At 43.9% G+C, this 14655-nt stretch overlaps 4 protein-coding genes across 4 annotated transcripts; all 4 read right to left on the bottom strand.

Annotated features, from left to right (window-relative positions):
• Window positions 1–2200: 2200 nt before the first annotated feature.
• Window positions 2201–4380, bottom strand: O0I10_002532 (uncharacterized protein; the record flags this gene model as incomplete). The annotated part of the gene is made up of 4 exons (XM_058482614.1): window positions 2201–3241; window positions 3304–3525; window positions 3601–3679; window positions 3749–4380. 4 exons carry the CDS (start codon window positions 4378–4380, stop codon window positions 2201–2203), a joined length of 1974 nt encoding a protein of 657 aa, XP_058346638.1.
• Window positions 4381–5202: 822 nt separating this feature from the next.
• O0I10_002531 (uncharacterized protein) lies at window positions 5203–8374 on the bottom strand (the record flags this gene model as incomplete). Its single annotated transcript, XM_058482613.1, has 15 exons — window positions 5203–5252; window positions 5333–5486; window positions 5542–5717; window positions 5773–5815; window positions 5886–6196; window positions 6267–6333; window positions 6404–6824; window positions 6902–6986; window positions 7076–7142; window positions 7217–7452; window positions 7512–7530; window positions 7606–7778; window positions 7846–7975; window positions 8056–8108; window positions 8167–8374. The coding sequence occupies 15 exons, from the start codon at window positions 8372–8374 to the stop codon at window positions 5203–5205; spliced, it is 2193 nt and encodes a 730-aa protein (XP_058346637.1).
• Window positions 8375–8922: 548 nt separating this feature from the next.
• Window positions 8923–10594, bottom strand: O0I10_002530 (uncharacterized protein; the record flags this gene model as incomplete). Its single annotated transcript, XM_058482612.1, has 5 exons — window positions 8923–9545; window positions 9618–9707; window positions 9777–10305; window positions 10382–10466; window positions 10527–10594. 5 exons carry the CDS (start codon window positions 10592–10594, stop codon window positions 8923–8925), a joined length of 1395 nt encoding a protein of 464 aa, XP_058346636.1.
• A 1790-nt stretch (window positions 10595–12384) lies between these two features.
• Window positions 12385–14624, bottom strand: O0I10_002529 (uncharacterized protein; the record flags this gene model as incomplete). The annotated part of the gene is made up of 11 exons (XM_058482611.1): window positions 12385–12594; window positions 12657–12735; window positions 12797–12894; window positions 12951–13030; window positions 13088–13235; window positions 13288–13419; window positions 13481–13735; window positions 13812–14254; window positions 14317–14379; window positions 14448–14535; window positions 14595–14624. The coding sequence occupies 11 exons, from the start codon at window positions 14622–14624 to the stop codon at window positions 12385–12387; spliced, it is 1626 nt and encodes a 541-aa protein (XP_058346635.1).
• Between the last annotated feature and the right edge of the window lie 31 nt (window positions 14625–14655).

Raw genomic sequence — 14655 nt, 5'->3', positions numbered from 1 at the left:
TCTATGACAGTGGAACGATGCTCCTGCTTCAGACATTCATTTCCATGATTGGATTATGTTGATCCGAGTTGATTTGGCTGAGTTACGCTCATACAAGGTTACTTCAGTTGAGCAACATAGAGCATGGTTAGATGTGTGGATTGATGTAAACCCTCTTTGGCTGTATCTCGGTCAAATCAACTCGGATCAACATAATCCAATCATGGAAATGAATGTCTGAAGCAGGAGAATCGCTCACATGTCATAGAGTGGACAACAGTGGCTATTGTGAAGAAATGGCTGTTAGCTCGCAATGTACGGGCTTTTGTCAACAGTATACAGTATCATCCTTCCATCCTTCTAGTCATGCAAAGTAGCTGAGTTACACAAAGAGGTCCCTCCGCGTTTTTTGCTCTGCCAGGGTCCAGCGACTTGACATTGAACAAAGACCATTCTTCATATAGCATCACGCTTACAAACATAAAGGTGCCTGTATCTCCAAACTTTACAATCAAACGTGGGGTTTTGAATAGAGCAATGGGCTCGGCTTGGCCAACAGCACCTTGTGTGAAAGTTTCGCGTTCAATGTCGCAACTAGCCCAAAAAATATTTTTTGGTCGCCGTCGTCGAAGAGGTGGACCCCCAGATCCAGTTTGGCTGGTAGCGACATTGCGAAATCTGGGATTGGCAAGCTTGATCGTGAAACTGGCACCCAAGGTGCAGTTGGCCAAGCCGAGCACATTGTTCTATTCAAAACCTCACGTTTCATTGTAAAGTTCGGAGATACAGGCACCTTTATGGTTGTAAGCGTGATGCTATATGAGAAGTGGTCTTTGTTCATTGTCAAGTAGGTGGACCCTGGAGAGCCAAAGATGCAGAAGGACCTCTTTGGGTAACTCAGCTAAAAAGTCAGGACTTCAGGGACAATGCATGAAAGGTACGCAACCCTCACTTTTATGTCATACATTGGCAGCTAATAGCCACTTTTGTGCATTCCCAACTTTTGTGCATTCTATTGTAGGTGGACGATGCTCCTGCTCTAGACATTCATTTCCATGATTAAAGTAGGTTGATCCGAGCTGATTTGGTTGAGTTACGCTCACACAAGTTTACATCGGTTGAGCTACATCGAGCGTGCTTGATGTCCAGAGTGATGTAATCTCTCTTTGACCGCAGCTCGGTCAAATCAGCTCGGATCAACCTACTTTAATCATGGAAATGAATGTCTAGAGCAGGGGCATCGTTCCCATGCAGTGGATCTCGCAACAATGATGATTGGATAAAAGTGGCCGTCAGCTAGCAATACATGCCTGTTCCTAGATGATCCATAAAGTAATTATACATTGACCCTTTCATTCATGCAAGCGTAGCTGTGTTACACAACACGACCCTCTGCATCTTTTGCTCTCCAGCGTCTAGCTACTTTACATTAAACAAAGACCGCTTCTCATATAGCATCACGCTTACAAACATAAAGGTGCCTGTATCTCCAAACTTTACAATGAAACGTGGGGTTTTGAATAGAGCAATGGGCTCGGCTTGGCCAACAGCATCCTGTGTGAAAGTTTCACGATCAAGCTTGCCAATCCCAGATTTCGCAATGTCGCCACCAGCCAAACTGGATCTGGGGGTCGACCTCTTCCACGACGACGACCAAAAAAATATTTTTTGGGCTAGTTGCGACATTGAACGCGAAACTTTCACACAAGGTGCAGTTGGCCAAGCCGAGCACATTGCTCTAATAAAAACCCCGCGTTTCATTGTAAAGTTTGGAGATACAGGCACCTTTATGTTTTCAGTATGCTGTAAGCGTGATGCTATATGAGAAGTGGTCTTTGTTTAATGTAAAGTAGTATGACTATAATAGAGCAAAAGATGCGGGTGGTCCTGTTAGTGTAACTCAGTTGAAAAGGGAGGGTTGAAGAGTCAATGTTATTATTGGAGAACGCATGATAGTTCCGATGGATCAATCTCCTCCATTGTTCAGGCACAATCTCAAGCGAGACATGCTGGTCATGTTACATACTCATTGTTGTAGCTATTAGGATTCAATCCTTTTGTAGTGGCAAAATGGCTGATATTATTATAAAGCAAGAGAGAATGTACAAGGATTGCAGGGAAATCATATGTGAGCATGAATGAATTTACAATACGTTGATGGTGTGTGTATGAGATGCGTGAGTGGATGGTGTGTTAGAGTGTAATAGTGAAAAAGGTGTGACTAAAAGAACAACACTGACAAGAGTACAACAGCCCAAAGTGCTACCAGGGTCTCTGACATGTTGTTTGATGACGCTGGCGTTGCTTCGGATGTGTCTAGATTCTTTTTACTCTTGGATATGGCATGGTTGTTATTCTTGTCGTCGCATACAGATGGCATCTTGCCTGATTTGACATTGCCCGCTGTGGTGTAGTTGGTGTTACTTAGCACTGTTGAATAGCCCATTGAATCCAATATTCTCAAAACGCCTGGACCGATGGGTGATTGGTATACGTGCTGAGTATCAGTGTTGTTGACATTCACATTGTAATAAATTGTTGGTAGATGTTTGTAAGCTTCTTGCACAATGTCTTCAATGGATTGGCCTCTGATGTACGATCCTGTCATGAGAAAATCGGGCGTGGTCGAATAGTTTTCATCCAAATGTGAGATGGCAATCCCAAGTCGAAAATTCCGATTCGATAGCTCCATGTGCGAGGTCAATAGCTGGTCGCCTGTCAACAATCGCATCACTTTGTATGTCTCATTCAGGTACGAATTTGTATTATAGCTGCTGTTATCGATTGCTGATGGTGGGAAATGAAAGCTGAGCGTATTTTCTTCACTCATCGAAGTCCAAAGTCGATTGGCGTTGCGTGATTGATTCGATCGGTTGAACTCTTGGATGAAATTGATGACAAAGGATTGCGTGTCCTGAACACAAAAGTTTTGCATATCAAATCCAACAGCTGCCAACGATAAAGGATCTGAGCGATTGGATTGTGGGTTGATGCTATAAAGGAACTTGTCGAATATCATTGTCGGTTGAAAGCCTGTGACAAAGATGGGACCGGTTTGCTGTTTGATGAACCAAAAAGGGCTGGGTGTCACAAGTTGTAGCTCATCTGGATCGATGATGCCATTGATCAATGCTCGAAAGGGTGATGCCGCATTTGCAAAATAAGCTGCCCATGAACTCAAGAAGCCAACGCCATGTAAGATCTCATGAAGCATGATATATCTCAAGTCGATTTGATCCGATGCAATGTTGCTTGAATCATCCTATTTACGTATATACGTTAATTGCTCTATTCAAAATCCTCACCAATCCCTTCCCAACTTACTTTAAAGTAATAGATTCCTCCTGCAGGAACACCGGTACCATTCCATCCATCCTGATGTGCCTGTTCCTGATTGATTGAATTCATATAAATGTCATGGTTGATCTCCAAAGCAATGTCATGATTTGCCCATGCTGAAGTGTTGCTGTAAGGTGCCAATTGTTTTGCTAGTGCCTGTGGGTATATGTAGTTGAGATCTGCACCATCTTCAAAAGGAAGGGTAAACTGCAACAAAATAAGTAATGCGTAAGTCTGATGATTGGGTATTCAGGAGGCGGTGCAAGTAGTAATCTTTTTTACCTGCGAAGACGGGGCTCCCCATCCAAATGTATCATTGGCACAACCCTTTTCACAAAAGCTGTAATAGGTCGCTTGTATCCTGTAATGATATGCATATCCTCTTAGTCATTTTTCCCATACATGGAATAAGAAGATGTTCAATACTTACAACAAGTCATTCTTTATATTTACAACGTCGTTGAACATTTTGGCAGCATCCTGCAATGCCCCTGCCACCTTGCTGCAGAATGCATGGTCAATCACGCAGAAAAGATTCACTTGAACATGAGGGCTGGCTTCCAAACTGAAATCAGGCGTCCTATTGGAGTTGGTGCTAGAGATGGTGCCGTCGTCATTGCCATTCAATGTTGTCTTTTGCTTGGATGAAGCTACTGAGCTACTCGATGTCGGTAAACTATCGGCGGATATAGATAGATCCCTTGCAGCTGTCGATACGGTGTTCATATCAGCCACGATAGGATACACCTCCTGTGTCTTATGGTGTGCCTCCACTTGATGATAAACATTATCTTCCTCCTCCTCTTCTTCTTCTTCTTCGTTGTCGTCATGGTCGTTGTCATGGTCGTCGTCATTGTCTTTATAGTTGTCATGGTTGTGGTGATGGTGATGGTGGTGGTTTCTGTGATGGGCTTGTTGAGTGTCCTTATTGGAATAGGAGGAGGTGTCCACCAGGATTTCGTTGTGAATCAGCTCAGCATTGTCATGGGCGCAAGTTGCAGTGAAGAGAGCAGCAATGAATAGAAGCAAAGTGGGAATGACAATGCGTGCTCCACTGGTCATGACCTCCTTGTACGGTATCGCTGAAGGGGGAAAAGTGTGTATATGGAACGAAAAGAGTGAGACAGTGTGGAAAGAAAATGGGTGTCGGTGCTACACAACAAGGGATTTGCAGTTGCACTGACTAAAAAGTCCGCAGTAGTAAATCCCCACCCCCAACTTGCCCGTTAACATTCATTGTTGTATCTGGTAATATGACATAAAAGAGCATGAACATGTTGTAAATGTTGCCATTGTATACCAAAAAAGGGGGGCAAATGAAGGAAAAGAGGAGATCAAGTAACAACATGTTAAAATGTCCATAGACAATGAATGACGTTGTCCCAAACACCCAAAGCAGCTTGTGTCACCCAACGTCGATCAGTACCGAGGTTTTGAGTGCGTGGATCTTTTTCCAAAGCCCCGATTCACCCAATGATTTCTACCTTTCAGAAAATAGAACATCATCTTTGATCCAATCATTTGATGCAGAATCATCCTTCACACCATATCCCCTTCTTCACAAGTACTTAGCTATCTATCTCCACCATAATTTACAATCGATTATGACTTTGATGAAAAAGTACAACGTTGTACAGAGATTCACAGACCACAAAGAGACTCGCTGGTCACACCTTTAATTGGCATGTGCACGGCATCATCATTCATAATGCTCAAAAGTGGCTTACAGTATATGGCTAATCTCCTCGATCAGCTGATTTCCATCATATACATGACGAAATACATGTTGTGCATGAATACAAAGAATACCACCATCATCATAGTACGATGCAATCGTGGGATTTATTATTACATTAAACGCTAAAGATACGTAGCATAAGACAATTAATGTTCGCCTTGGAGAATATCCTTGAGACCATTGCAAATGGCCTCCTCTGTTGGCACGTAAAAGAAAACAATGCACGGATGTATAAGCAAATAGAGATAATAGTGATGATGGGTATCTTTGACTTACCAAATTTGTTATCGGGTTTGGTATCAACGACAGGAGCTGGTGGTTCAGAGAGTGTCTCTGGGCAATCGGTGCGTGGCTTGTCAAGCGAGATGGCATGCTCAAAGGTACCAGCCCAGGCATCACGTTTAGTCAAATGATTGGGAAGGTTGAATAGCTATGGGTTGCACACGTTAGTCATCTACCGAACACAATACATATATAGATGTTACCTTTTTGATGGTGGCAGGAATAGAAGAATGCTCGTATTCTGAATTCTTGGAAGGACCATTGGGAGCATGAATGACACCACCCTTTTCGACCCAGGGAGAAATCAAAAGTGTTGGTACGCGAACACCCAATCGATCAAACTTGAAGCCATCAGTTTCCTTGCCATCGGGATTGGGAACTAGATAGATCTATGTGAGCCTCAAAACATGTACCAGTTCATGGCATATACGTACTATCCTTCAAGGGGGTAGGTACATGATCATAGTAACCGCCATGCTATACATACAACGTATACCCGTGTTAATCCCAAGTCAAGCCATTCATAACAATGTACGCGTAAACTTACCTCATCATACGTAACAATGAACAAGGTTTCATTCCATTGGGGTGATGCACGAAGAGTCTCATAGATTTCTTTAAGCAGCTTTTCACCCTCAGCGACATCAGCGGGTGGATGGTTGTCATTTTCAGGGATACATTCGCCAATGGAAAAGTAGGCAGGGTCAATAAAGGTCATGGGTGGCAACTTGCCATCAGCAGCATCGCTCTTGAATGTTGCCCAATTATGATAGTTCTTGAGGTAACCAAGACGTAGCTTGTTGAAAATGAGCAAGGAAGGAATAATTTGATAATAGTTGGCCCAATCGATACCAGCATCTATTGTTCACTCATCAACCATTATTGCTCACACATGGGCCATCCATCATCATCATCATCATGCACGTACCTGCCAGGTTGTGATAAATAGTACGCTGAGAATAGCCACCAATGTACTTCCAGCCATCAGTCACCATCTATGATGATCATCATGTCGAGTGAGCCAAAATAAAGATACGATCAACCATCATCCCAAAGAAAACTTACCTCGCCATCGGATGTAGCCGAATGCACAAACATACGATTGGGCATAGTGGAACCAGGGAAAGACGAGAACCAACGATCAAAGATGGTATAATTGCTTGCAAGCTCATAGGTAATGGGGATGGATGAAGGGTCAAAGCCATTCATTGCTTGTGCCATGGCAGTTTCGTTTCCAGCGACCTCTGGGAATTGCTTGACAAAACTAGCAACAAATCCACCCATGGAAGTATCATGCAACTGGGCACTGGTAGGTGTGGTCTCATTGCCAGTGATCTGTTGGGTGACCCATTCATGTTCATGAGGTGGGTCTCTAGGATCCTTGAGTAAGCCTTTGTTGGTAGCGTAAATCTTGGTACTAGAAGAATTGGTTGGGTCCTCGAGATTGAATTCCTTTCCTGTAAGGCCGTCGATTTGATCCGAATATCTGGTCCACGCATGAATTTGTGATACGTGAGGAAGTTAATTCCAACAAGACACACACACGATCATGTGCTCACTTACTTGAACCATCCAGCCATACGATCAAAAGATCGATTTTCCATGACCAACAAAACAACATTCTTAATCTTGCCTGATGCACCATTTTCTATTATGCAACATGGTGTGTTTTAGAATATATTTATGATGATGGATTTTGTAGATAGGACATCAAGGCCAAGGTTGACGATTAGTTACCGGCTTGATCTTTGAGAATGAAGGGTGTAGCATCAACATCCTTTTCACCAAGGTTGCCTAATTCCCACTATACAGCAATTTGCATGTGAAATTTCTGTGAGTATAATGACAATAGTATAATGCGCGGATATACAGCCTTACGTTGTCTTCAACGGATCTGAGAATAGAATAATGGTCGTACTTGACGCCATCAGTGAGTGCGCTTCTCTTCACAGCAGGTCCCAGGAGTACGGTGAGAACTTGATTCTTTTTGACAACCCAAGTCTTGTTTTCATCCCAAGTAATAACAAATAGGGTGTTTTCGGTAAAGGCCTTTTCCTTGAGACGAGGCTCAAGCCACGACTTGGTCCAGTTGGATGCGAATTCGAGTGAGGTGTCTATGGCATAGCCAATGTTGAGTAATCAACGTGGTGGGTTCTTTCAATGTTTCACTTACCATGACCATCGTTGTTGATCTAGATGAACCCCATATGGGATGGGTATGATTAATAAAGTTACCTTGATTGCAAAAAGTAAAATAATGTACTCACATCAGGGGTGTAGTAGACAAACTGGGGGACGTCATTGTTGGCAATGTCTTTGTCAAGCTGGTCAGCGTTGACAATATTGTCACAGCGGGTGGTGTTGGAAATGTTGGTGAAGGACATGAAGGGATTGTGCTTGCGATAGTAGGTACCATTCTTACGGCCTTGGAAGCAATCACCTAATAGAATGGCCACCAAGAGAAATTAGATCAAGGGCATGAAGGTGCATAGATGTATTGTACATACCTGGATACCCTTCCATGTAGGCTTTCCAAGAGATGTCTCTTGTTTCGAGGAGATCTACAATCGACTTGCGATCGATGTCCGAGTTGGTATCCAAGACGACGCCATCGGTGGAACCACTGATCATGCCAACCTATTTTATCATCATGTGTGTAACAAGCATTAGGGCACTTGCTCCGTTATACATATACCATGATGATGATGTCAACTTACATAGTTGGGTTGCGAGGGATGGGTCAAGCCAAAGTAATTGGTAAGTTGGATGCCTAATAGAAAAGAGAGAGAGAATGAGCCTATGGCATTGAGCACAATAGTAGTAATTACCATCATGTCTTTCAGCCAGGGTCGAGTAGTAAGGATCGGCAGCAGCGTCTTCATAATCTTGATTTTCAAAGACGACAATAACAATGCGATCAAAATCCTTGCCAGGAACAATCTTGTTCTTTTTGGGTGCAGTGGGTGCAGCTGAGACCGAGGACAGCACCATGGCTGCTGCTGGCAGCAGTGCAAGGAACGATGAGAGGAGCCTCATAGTAAATGAGTGGGATGGGATAAAGGTTTAATGGGACAACCGATCGCCTATGGCGTGGATGGCTTTATATATGACCCTGGGAACAACATTGATTGTGACACTCTTTAAGGGTGACAAGAGAATATTGATGCGTGCAACACAGCACAAACGACAAGCTCTTGTGAAGCATTGTGTGCAAGATACAGAGCATTCATTCGCCTATGTACTTGGGCAATGTTGCTTTTCTGAGTAATTTGCCCAACCATGATCCACAACAGTGTGTCCCATCGAGCATAATTATGCCACCTTCTTTTTTCATATGCTTATCATTGCGCTACGTCAAACAAATGACACATCTCTTTCATTTTAAGCAGCGAGCGTATAGGAGAACCAATACTACGGGCATGTGGTCAAAGTGTTAAATTATACAACCGGCAAAACTAGGGGAGCGGTGATGTGATGCTATTTAGCTGTGCGCATGATGAACATCCTTGTTTTGATTGAATCAGAAAATTAAGCGTTGTACAATTGCACAAATGTGTACTACGTGAAAGTATACTACAAAGCGTTTATTGACCATCTTTAGCATCGGGCTTGTCATAAGGTTGATGCGCTTGTTGTTGGCCATAATAGCCACCAGCAGCACCCACATTATACTGATGATAATAATCGTAATCGGCTGAGGGTGGATTCTGCATCGTGGGGGATGTACTAGCAGGGTCCGAATAAGCTACGGGCGATGTAGGTTGTTGTTGATGATGTTGCTCATAGCCGTAATGGTGAGGCTGTGGTGCCATTGCACCTCCAACAGCATTGGTCGCGTTATAGTACTGCTCATGAGCATAATCAGGTCCGCCACCACTCACAGTCGAATGATCTTCCATGTAAGGGTAGTACTCTGGTTGCTGTGCAGCACTTGGAGACCAATTGTTGTAATGATGTACAGGAAGTGGAGGCTCAGGCTCAACGTAATAACGTTCACTATCCATACCACCTGCTGTACCTGGAGGTGGGAATGCACGTGCTGACATGGTCGGTGTATGTTCCATCATTGTAGGCGACCATTGTTGGTTTGATGTTGTCTCTGTTTCATAGCCATGGCTGTTAAAGATCATGTCATCACGTTCACGTTGTGCACGACGTTCACGACGTTGCTTGCGTCTTCTGATCAAGAGAAATGCAATCAAACCAGCTACAAACATATGACAAGGTTGTTATTTCCCATGCTCAGGTTTATGCAAATGATAGAAAAAGCAAAACTTACCAATGAGAGCAACACCCACAACACCTCCCACAACGCCACCTGCAATTGCACCTGTGTTGGTCGAATTATCAGATGCTGCTGCTGATGTCACTAGTAATATGAAATTTTTGTTGTCAATGGTCACATCAATGATGCTTATTTTTCAAAGTTTCAGCATACCTGATGGTGAGGCACTTGTTGAGCTTGAGGCACTTGAGCTACTGGATAAGGATTCAATCGCCGAAGATGTAGTTGTCTCAGATGATGAAGATGGTGTTTGGCTGGTTGTAGTAGGTGCAGCTGTAGTAGTGGTTGGTGGAACACTCGATGTTTCAGGCTGTTGAGATGATGATGGAGGAGCCTGTGTAGTAGTGGGTTGTGGAGGTTGATTACTTGTAGTAGGTTGTTGTTGATTACCATCGGATGGCGATTGAGTTGGTTGCTGCGGATTGTTACCAGATGAAGGTTCATTATTATTGGCGGCAGTTGTAGTAGGATCAACAGGTGCGGGTGTAGTCGGGTCTGGTTGGTTGTTGCCATTGTCGGGAGTGGTATTACCATCACCAGAGGATGCGGTTGGCTCTGAGCTACTATCACCATTACCGCCGCCGCTACCAGCGCTTGGTGTATCATTGGCATTAGCATCATTGCTACCACCACTAGTGCTGCTGTCGCTGCCACTGTTGGTAGCACCACCACTGCTAGCATCCTAATACATGTGTACATATGCACGTGAGTAAACTTTTAATATGACAGCATTACGTAATTTAGATAAACAAACATACGTTGGGGTCTTGACCTGCTGCTGCACCAGGGGATGAAGTACCACCACTGTTACTGCTACCACCATCACCACCAAGAGTTGGCAAACTACGATGATGTACATAGCTTAGTGACATGTGCTATTGGTGCATTCTTCCTATTACTCACTCATCGAGAGATGGTGCTTGTCTACGTTGAAGATGGTTGTTCATATCGGATGCATAGAAGGGTGACATGTTGTAATGACCGTCAAAGAGAGAAAAATGAATGGCGTGGAGTATGAATGCAGAAAATTATGTAACAAGTGTAGTAAATGAAGGTAAAGAAGACGACGACTGAGCCTGCAGCAACGCTTCTTCTCGAGTAGAAAGGAGAGGAAAGGAGAAAGTGAGAGAAAGGAGGAAAAAGTCTGGGTCGTTGACCTGAAACAAATTGAAAAAGTTTAACAGCGGGCTTGTCAATCAAGTATCCAACAAAACGCATGTACCAACCACTACGTATACTCCCCCCATCATGTAAAGGGCGGTCATGTGTAACATTCTCCATGGTATCATACACCCCTCCTGTCTGCTGTATAGGTGCATACGCATAGAGGTTGATCTTTCATTGATGCTGATGCTCACGTTTATTGTTGCTTGTCAATCCATTATTGTGGGTAGCGATATTTGGCGGGATGGGGGAAACAAAAGCCGACGTGTTGTAATGAGATGTCTCAAGCATTGTTGTCCAATGTGATGATGATGAACATGCTGATGGTACTACTGGTGGCAGCGATAGCGCTGATTCGGATGACTTTTTTTTCAAATGCTGATGGCTGTAAAAGACTCGACAAGGAAGAAGGAACAATCAATCCCATTATACCACGTGAGTCGGAGAACCGATGCATGACCTGATAGTAATGTCAAAAAGGTCCCTGCCCGACCATTTGAAAACCAAACTTGATCACATCCATTTGCGCCCTGGTATTTTGGTTGTTTTCAAAGGTGACGATCGGAATGAACAAGGCATTATGCCACGCCCTGTTGCCAGCTTATGGACGTTGATACCCGCATCTGATGCTGGTGATGATGGTGATGGTTTGTCCCTGTCGCCCATTGAATCATCGAGCACATGTAGCGATATGCTTTCATTTAAGGTAAGATTTCATTGAACGGTGCTGACAGCTGCCATGGATCATTATGTCCTTTGTAAGCCGATTCCTTCCACGTTTGTAAATCAACCCCTCCTCCTACGGAGTCATCACGCATGAAGGAACGTTGTAGATGTTGTCCTCTGATAACAAAGGCGATTTGAGTACTGTACATTGCATTGGGCTTTGATTTCACTTGACGACGCCTTTGACAATCGCTGGAATAAAGAGAGCGAGCGTGTGTGTGCGAAATAAGGTCATAAAGTCAACGTGGGTTGCACCATCGGCAATAGTATGGCGTGTTGCATGTTTGTTGATGCATTCAAACCTTTGACACTGCGCCTCTCCTTGTGTACCCAAGCACAATGCGGCAATTGACTATATTTGGTGGAAAACGTGTTGCCATGCCAACCCCCATATTTAGGCACAAAGCGTATCGATCTTGACAATCCTTCATGTTCATCGATAGTGAGGACCATCAGCAACAAGGCAAATCATGTACGTGACGGGTGATAAAATGGGTTGGTCTAGACCGCTTGGGGGTTCAAGAAATGTCATAAAAGATAGCGTGGATTGCAGGATCAATTGATCAAAAGAAGCGCCGATTTTGCAAAAGAGTGGCTGAAGCGCGCGCGCGCTTAACAAAGATTATCACCATTGGCATCGCAAAATGTGAACTCGTATCAATGACCGATCCGAGAAAAAAGAACCTTCTCCCCAAAGAAAATGAACAATGAAAGCAACTCCTTCCTATTTCAGATACACGGCCACGAGCCAACGAATATGCACAGGTTGTATTGTAGAGGTTATAATAATATAGTACAGTCGCGTGAACTTGGGTTGGAGCTGGTAGTACACGGTAGGTGGTGGTTTGGGGGGGGGAGAGAAGAGAAGATATCAATGGGATTGGTCCATGGAAAACGATTTGTATAGGTCCCAAGATGGTATTTCTTCAATGACCCTAAGCCGTTTGGGACTTCTGGAAGCGATATCATCCACAATCACAAAGTTTTGGCGTGTATAGCAACATTGTCGCAACAACCTCTCCATTAACGAAACCGCTGAGTCATCCACCGGGGTTGGTGCAACGCCGCTTTCGCCTTGATTCTACCAGGAGAAATGGATGATTAGAAACAAAGCGTATAAAAGTGCATAACAACACTACTCACCTCTTCCGCCCAATCATGTACTAGCTCGCATTCATTGCACAAAAGTATTGACTTGAGATGTAAAAGTGCCATCCGTACCCTGCGAATATCATCCAACATTATCATCGTGCTCCTTGTAATGAAAAAGTGAAGGTACTTACTGTGAGGCATTCTGGCTATCCATTCTCCGAGATATGCGATCAAGAATATCATCTCTCAACACAAACTTCCATTCACCATTTGCTGGATTCAAATTCAACTACAAATCGATCCAACGTGAGTCGACATTCCACCTTGACAACAAAATGTACATACCCGTCGAGTGGCATCCGCTATGCTATCAAGGATGGTGGGTTTCTCAAGAATGTTTTCCAGGTTGGTAGTAATAAATCCACCTAACAAAGCCATGATGAGTTTCCCTATTCCATCCAGGATGTCCTTCTCCTACTTACCCGTGTATTCAGGAAATATCCGTTTCACTGGAGGCATTTTTGGCGTATCCAAATCGCAAATCCCAAACTCCCAAAAAGAAGGTTGCTGCCATGATCGCTTCCATGTTGATAGATCACGTTGGAAACGGCAATCTTGGTATCGGTCGAGCTAACCACATGGGGTGAGTAAAGTGTTAGAAGGATGGCTGATTTCAACTTACAAGGACCACTTTTCGCTGGGTATGGTTTATTTTCTTTGCCCTGAAAACTTGATATGCTTGTCTCAATTCGGCTGCCCATTTTGAATGTCCACAGACCACAATGAAAGTATCGCGCTTGATCTCCTCTAAAAGCTATTATCAAATCGAATCAGCATATACACTCGTCATTGTCATTGATATATAAAAGACTTGCCTCGACAGGAAATTTGAGCGCCAAAGTCATGGTTTGCCATTCAAAGGATTTACCAGGTGTCGTGTTGGCAAACATGTCAAGATTGAGATAGCCCTTCAATAATGGTGGTTCCGGAGGAATCGAAGGCAGATAAATGACCAGCATGTTATGGGGTAACCAAGCGCCCTTGAGTCTCCATCCCTTTTCCATCGCTTCCGAATGAGGTATCACAGCCAAGACTTCACAAGGTTTTGAGGGTCGTAAAATCAAGCCTGCCTTGAAAAGATCATTTAGTACAATGCATCACTCTTTCCATACTATGATCCCTCCTCCCACCGCCAATGATACTTACCATCCTGTTGATTGTCAAGAAACTTCGGCATTTGGCAAATTGTACACTACCAGTCGAACCAGGTGTCATCATCATGATACTTGCTGATTGTGAAAAGAAGCGTTGGAGGATGTTGAGTGCCAAGAAGGATCGAATCTGCAGCTTGTTGTTTGTACTGAGTCGATTCAGCATTTCCTTGACACGAGGTACATGTGGAGCTCGACCAGCGATCGATTGAATATGAACATCCATTGTTGCAATACCGCCGGCAGTATCAGGAGGTTCAAGCTGTCCATTCCATTCAAAGGATTGCTGTTCAGGTGTTGTACTAGTACTTGTTGAAGGTGTTTGTGATGGTGATGGTGATGGTGATGGTGAATCGTTATTATTACGTCGAGATGATGCGCTATTGGTGGTGATGGATGGTATTGCTTTTACACGTGGTGATGCAGTTGGTGATCGCCCTACACCATGAACTTGTTAGTATCCAGTTGCCCATATACATGTCACGTGCACGAAAAAGTACCACTGCGTGAAGAAGGCCGTAGCGTTGCACGATCGCCGCGATCTGACACGTCCTTGGAAGACCCTGCTTACAGTCATTGGGTATAGATCAATAACACATTTGGAGCACACGCATGACAGCATCAAGCATACCTTCGTCTTGAGCAGGTCGCCTTGAACCACGAGATTGATCGAGTCGACGTTGAGTGTTATTGGTTTTAAGATACGGGGGTTGGGATCGCTATCCAGAATGAATACATGAGCGACTACAATCTGCTAACGCATGCCGTGTCATTCTACCTTGCGGGGTATATTGGGCGATGTATCCATCGAGTGGGCGAGCGATTCTGGAGGAGTCGTG

This window comes from Lichtheimia ornata (genome assembly GCF_029851405.1).
Source record: "Lichtheimia ornata isolate CBS 291.66 chromosome Unknown scaffold00007, whole genome shotgun sequence".
Taxonomy (NCBI): Eukaryota; Fungi; Mucoromycota; class Mucoromycetes; order Mucorales; family Lichtheimiaceae; genus Lichtheimia; species Lichtheimia ornata.
The sequence above is the reverse complement of the archived record's forward strand: the minus strand, read 5'-3'. Positions and strand labels throughout refer to the sequence as shown.